The 6,000-nt window shown below is 46.9% G+C and overlaps 1 protein-coding gene across 4 annotated transcripts in view; it reads left to right on the top strand.

Annotated features, from left to right (window-relative positions):
* Positions 1–978: 978 nt before the first annotated feature.
* NAV2 (neuron navigator 2) overlaps positions 979–6,000 on the top strand; it is a 457,081-nt gene continuing 452,059 nt past the window's right edge. For all 4 annotated transcript variants that reach the window (XM_027852625.1, XM_027852624.1, XM_027852627.1 and 1 more), the window contains exon 1: positions 979–2,125. In XM_027852625.1, coding sequence (XP_027708426.1) covers positions 1,868–2,125 — 258 coding nt within the window. In that variant the 5' untranslated portion in view covers positions 979–1,867. The remainder of the gene's footprint in view (positions 2,126–6,000) is intronic.

The raw sequence follows: 6,000 nt of genomic DNA, 5'->3' as shown, positions 1-6,000 counted from the left end.
CTGGAGCCGGCCAATGTCATGAATACTCTCCGGCCCGCTCTAATTACAGAGTCTGTGGTAGGTTGTAAGAAGGAGTTAGTTTAGGGCGGCTGCTTTTCCTGGGTATTGTATTTGCCCGTAAATACTTCAAATGGTTGAAGTGAAATGTGTAGCCTTTGAAAGCCGGGGAGGAGTAGATTTAGGGAGGCACCCTCCCTCCAAAGGAGTTACGCCAGCGTCTTTCTGAATGGGTAGAGAAGAAACGGTTATTTCCTTAAATTTAAAAAAAGAAAAAAAAAAAGGTGGGGAAGGGGGTGGGGATGTGGGGGGAGTGTGGCTCACTGGAGCAGATCCTTAAATCAGATAGTAGCTGAGCAATGCCAGAGATCTTATTCCGGGTAAATTCAAACTATAAAAGTGACCAGTGGAGGGGGGGTTGGGGTGCAGGCGGGAAATAATAAACATCCTCCTGGCCGCTCGGCCGCTGCCAAGGTACGTGTTTGAAGAGGCGTTTGGACACTTTCCGCCGGGTTTCAGGGGCGCTGCAGGGACTCCGCCCCGGGGTTCTTCCAGGGCAGTGCCCCCTCACACTCCTTAGCGGGGAAGCGAGCTCTGCAGGAGCAGCAGCAACAGCAGCAGCGTGATTCCAGTCCAGCTTTGCCCTGGAGAGCCCCCCGCATCCCCAAGTCTGGCTGCTGCTGGAGTTGAGGCCCCGCCCCTTTTGCAGGCAGCTCTTGGGCTTCTTATTGGATCGCGGACGACCAATCAGCGGGGACCCTGCCGAGAGGCTGTCAGTTTGCAAGCTTCTCGCGCTCTGACTAATCTCCGCAGCCTTCTTTGGTAGCGCTGCTGCTGCTGCGGCTGCTGAGGCTCAGGCTCGGGCTGCGGCTGCTGCTGGTGCTGGTGCCGGTGCTGCTACCGCCGCTACCGCGCGCGCTCCGGGCAGCTCTGGCCTCAGACCTGCTCCGCTGCCCATGCAGGGAAACAAGTGGGCGCTGCTCTCTCTCGCTCTCACCGGCTGGATTACCGCTGATTGCTCTTCCTGCGCTCATTTCTGTCCTTTAACTCCATACAGAGCGCATATACGTACGCCCAGGCCTGGGAAGTGCTGGGAAGGTGGTTTCCCCCGGGATTTTGATTTTGAGGGGGAAGGGAAGTGGTGGCATTTGTGAGCTCATGTCATGCACCGACCATTCCGCCTTCTGTGATTTCTCTCGATTTCCTTCCCGGCCTCATCAGCACCGGCAGATATAAAGATAATAAGTCTAAGAAGCTTGCTTCTCTAAGGCTCGTGTCCAAGGGCATCAGTCACTATTGTGCTGGGAGCTACATCTGCTTCTTGGCTAAGGCCGAAGAAAAACATCTTAGGCTGGAAATCCTGCTTGCTCGTTCTCGCTGGCATCTCTCTCTCTCTCTCTCTCTCTCTCTCTCTCCTTCCCTCCCTTTCTCCCTCCCTCCTTTTCCTGCAGATCTTTCTTCCAAAGGACTGTCTCACTTTGGAGATGCAGTGATAAGATAATGGAAGCAAAAGTCTGGGTTTCCAGGAAAGAAAATTATAGGAAGCAGCCAGTGGAAGGGAAGAGCAGTTAAAACAGCCTCAGTACATCTAAGAAGTGGAGAAGATCAGACCATAGCTACCCGGGACCAGCAAGATCAAGGTTGGCAAGCTAACAGAAGAGATCTGGGATTGCAGAAGGTGTGCCTGCTCCTAGCTGATCATTATTATTATCGGTTATTATTTTAATAAACTGGTTGGAGCTTCTTGGGCGAAGTAAAGGCTGCCTTCCTGCCTTCTCGTCTTTCCCTTTACCCGGCTACTGCTGCTGCTGCTGCTGCTGCTGCTGCTGCTGCTGCAGCTGACAGAAACGTGTTAGGAAAGCAGAAGAAGATGCCAGCCATCCTGGTCGCCTCCAAAATGAAATCGGGACTGCCGAAACCTGTGCACAGTGCCGCACCGATCCTCCATGTGCCAGTGGCCAGGGCCGGCCCCCAACCTTGCTACCTCAAGTTTGGGAGCAAGGTGGAGGTGACCAAGCCCATTTATTCGAGCCAGATACCCCTGAAATCTCAGGGGCTCCATGAGCCTGCGGGGGATGGGCTCCCCCTGAGGAAGAGCAGCTCTGTGGAAAACGGATTTGACACCCAGGTGAGAGAGAAGGCTGGTGGGGGGGGGTTGGGGATATTGAGGGAGTGGGGAGCAGGAATGAATTGGAGAAAATTAGAGTAGCATGTGGGAGGGGATGGAAATCTTTATGATGGGGGCATGAGGTTTGGAGATTTGTAAGGGACATGGTGGTGGTGGGTGTGGCCAGAGGAGTCCTTGGGGTATAGAGATTGGTGTGACTGAGGGTAGGTTACTAGGTAGATATGTGATGGAGGTGCTCTGGCATATTGGGTGGTTATGTTGGTGGAGGACATATTAAGGGTATCTCTTTCTCCCGACTCTTAGAAAGACATACCACTGGTATTTTCAGGAAAAAAAAATGTGTGTCCAGCAACAAAGATAAAATGCTAAGTTAGCCACTGGCATAGCACATGACCAGTTTGTCTAAGATGACAAGGGTAAGTTTCTATTTGTCAGTTCTGGCATTGGTTTAATCTCTAGTTGCAGAATCGTTTGAGACACATCTATTTGCACCTAGATGGGATTGCTCTGGGCATTGATGTGAGATTCAGGCAAGCATTATGGGAGAGTGGAAAAAGCATTCCTTCTGGTTGTTGAATCATGGTTTCTGAGGGAGAATGTTCAGAGCTGACAGTATGGTTGGTGTGATGCCGGACCTAGAGTATGCAGGCAGGCAGCAGTGAGGATCCATGGCACACCATCTGAGGAGATCAGACAATCTGCCTTAGCTGGCTGGCACCTCCCTCTTCACACTGATGGGTTGGTAGTATGGGGTAGCTTTCTTAGTGGTATCATGCCTGAAGTCTGGGACCTCCTCCTCAGTGGCAGGTCATAGAAAACTGATCTAAAAGAAAGAGATCACATCTCCTACATAGATCTGTGATGGCTAGCCCCCCTAACCTCTCCTAAGGAAAAAAAATCATGGCTGCCAGTTGGTTCTATTGGCCTGCTCCCTTGCTTTTTCAGTGACAGGGTGGGGTATAGGCTTCTCTTTCTGGCTGCCTGACAGAAGAGACCTTTTGGGTCAGGCAGAACAGATGAATGTAACTGTTATTCCCCCAGAGCCTGTGGCATAGCAACTCTGGGAATACTGAATTCTCCCAGCTGATTCTTTGCTAAATGGTCTTTGCGTTCTCCTGCTACACTATTCTCCTCCTCTGCCTGTACTCCCCCTTCCTCTGTTTCATTAACCTTAGTAGGTTATCTGGAAGTGGGTGCTCTACCAGCCAGTATTTAAGCTCTTCACTTAAGCCTTCATTAAAGATTTCAGTCAACAACCTCTCTTGCCTGTGCAAAAATGCCCTCAAATACTGAAATGTGCTCATGTATGTGAGCTCCCTTCTGTAGACCTTAACAACAGTGCTGAGATGTCTTGCTTCCTATGAGAATCCTACCAATAGCTCAGCCTTAAGCTCCTGGTAGTAGCTGAGCAAGAGGTTTCCCTCCCTCCATCAAGGGCCCCGCCCCATCAACTGCAGTTTTCCTACTGATGACCAGCGATGCCTTATATGTTGAAAAGGTGGGGAGGTGAGTCTTAAAGGCCAACTCCCACTGTCCAAGGAAAGGAGAACATTTTTTTGACATTGCCTACAGGAGATGGATGGTGATACAACCCTGGGCTCAGACAAAAGCAGAACGACTGCTGTGGAAGGCTGTCCATGGAGCACAGACAGGCCATTCCTGCTGGGCTACTTTTCTTCCAGTTCCTGCAATTGTTACCCTATCCTTTGCACCACCTGCTTGAAAGCATATGGAATGACAGGCTCTATAAGACTATGACCATTTCTAAAGTTAAATGAAAGTACATGGAGGAAGGTAGAGGGAAGTGTGTCTTTACCAGAGATAGGGCAGTGATATCATCTAGAAGCCAGATTTGCAGCTCTATACTGAGTGAGGATAATAATAGCTGACATTATAGAACACTTTAAGGTTTGCAAAGCATTTTACATAGCTCATTTGATCCTCACAACAACCCTATGAGGTAAGTACTATTGTTACTTCAATTTTACAGGTGAGGAAACTGAGGCAGAGTGGTTAAGTGACTCACTCAGGGTCACAAAACTTGCAAGTGTTTCAGACCAGATTTGAAGTTAGGTCTTCCTGACTCCAAGTCTAGTGCTCTATCCACTATGCCACCTCATTGCCTAGAATCTGGGAGATAGCTCTTCATTTAGCAACCCCTCTTTTCCTGAGACTTGTGTCTACACTCTTCAGACTCTGCAATCCGATGACGCTAGCCTCTTTACTGTTCCTCAGACTACCTCTTGGCTTCAGGCATTTCACTGGCTTTCTCCCATTCCTGGGATTCTCTTCCTCCTCATCACTCTCTCCAAGACTCCCTGACTTCCTTTAAAGTACAGCTAATATCCCACTTCCTACAAGAAGCCTCTCTTGATCTTCCTTCATACTAGTGTCTTCCTTCTGTTGATTATCTCCAATTTATCCTGTCTATATCTTATTTGCATAGAGTTGTCCTTTTGACTGTAAGATTCTTGAGAGCAAGGACTGGGGTTTTTTTGTTTTCGTTTTTGTTTTTTTTTTGCCTCTCTTTGTATCCACAGAGCTTAGCACAGTGCCTGGCATGTAGTAGGTGCTTAATAAATGTTTGTTGACTCACTGACTTGCTGTATATAAGCATTAAAGAACAGAAAACTTGGGGGCTATATACCACTTGTGCTCTTGGTAGCTCCACCCACCATTTTCATGACCCTCTATGAGGCACCGCATAGAACCCGACTTACAGAGGTACACTAACCTTGTTACTGGTACTTTATCAGTTTACATACACTGCTTGCCATAAACCTGGAATGGATGGAAGCATCTGGAGGCAATCCCCTGTGCATTTCCCTACCCTGCTTTGGGCTACCTCCACAACCTATCTGTCATCTTTGTAATGCTAAAAGTATCTGAGTCCCAGATACCAAGAAGTGGAAAGCCAAAGAGGGTAGGTTGGAGTTCAGAGCATTATAGCAACAGCAAATGAGTTCATCACACTGTACCCCATAATTCTGGGGTGACAGTGAAGACCTCTATACCTCTGTAGCCTTTCTGGTGAACATGCTTTCCTTATGTGCTTTTTGTAAGCAGACTATTGGAAACATGTTCTTCAGAAGGCACATTACTGTTCTGTAACCAGATTAGGCTTGAAAGTGGTAAGCACCATATTGCTTAGTATGCCATACATGTTAATAGTTATTTGAATCTGAGAATTTAAGTAATAGTATGGAACAAGACTATGATTTTCTCCAGTGTTGTGAATTGTGATTTCTTTTTCAACATTCTTTTCACATCATAAAGCACAAGATCCATCGGCATGGTCTTTGAAATGGGAAATGGTTTGCTCATTTTATGGATTTGGATGAACTTGTGTTTTTTGCTTTATTTGCAGCCTTTTGCTCTAGTTGTCCTTGGGAATTGGGTGGCATGAGTGGGAAGACATTGGGATCAGCCAGAATAGTGACTTATGACACCCTTCTATATTCAAGAGAATGTCAGTCACTGAGTCCAACAAGAATTTATTAATTATCAGGCACTGTGCTAAACATTTAGGATACAAAGAAAGGCAAGAAGCAGTCCCTGCCCTCAAGAAGTTTATATTCTAATAGGAAAAACAGTGTATAAATCACTAGAGATATATAGGATAGATATAGATATAGATATAGATATAGATATAGATATAGATATAGATACATATATAGAATCTCCCTTTGAAAGGGAGATTCTAGCAACAGGGAAGAATGGGAAAGGCATCTTGCAGAAGGTACGATTTGAATTGAGTGTTCAAGGACTACAGAGAGATTAGGAAAAATGAGGAGAAAAAAATGAGGTTTGAAATTATTCATACCAAGAAAGTTGTATTTTTTTTCCTTTTCCCTGTAATCAATGTATGTAAACTC

Source organism: Vombatus ursinus, unplaced genomic scaffold (assembly GCF_900497805.2).
Source record: "Vombatus ursinus unplaced genomic scaffold, bare-nosed wombat genome assembly UNPS02009770.1, whole genome shotgun sequence".
Taxonomy (NCBI): domain Eukaryota; kingdom Metazoa; phylum Chordata; class Mammalia; order Diprotodontia; family Vombatidae; genus Vombatus; species Vombatus ursinus.
This window is presented reverse-complemented; position numbering and strand designations above follow the sequence as displayed.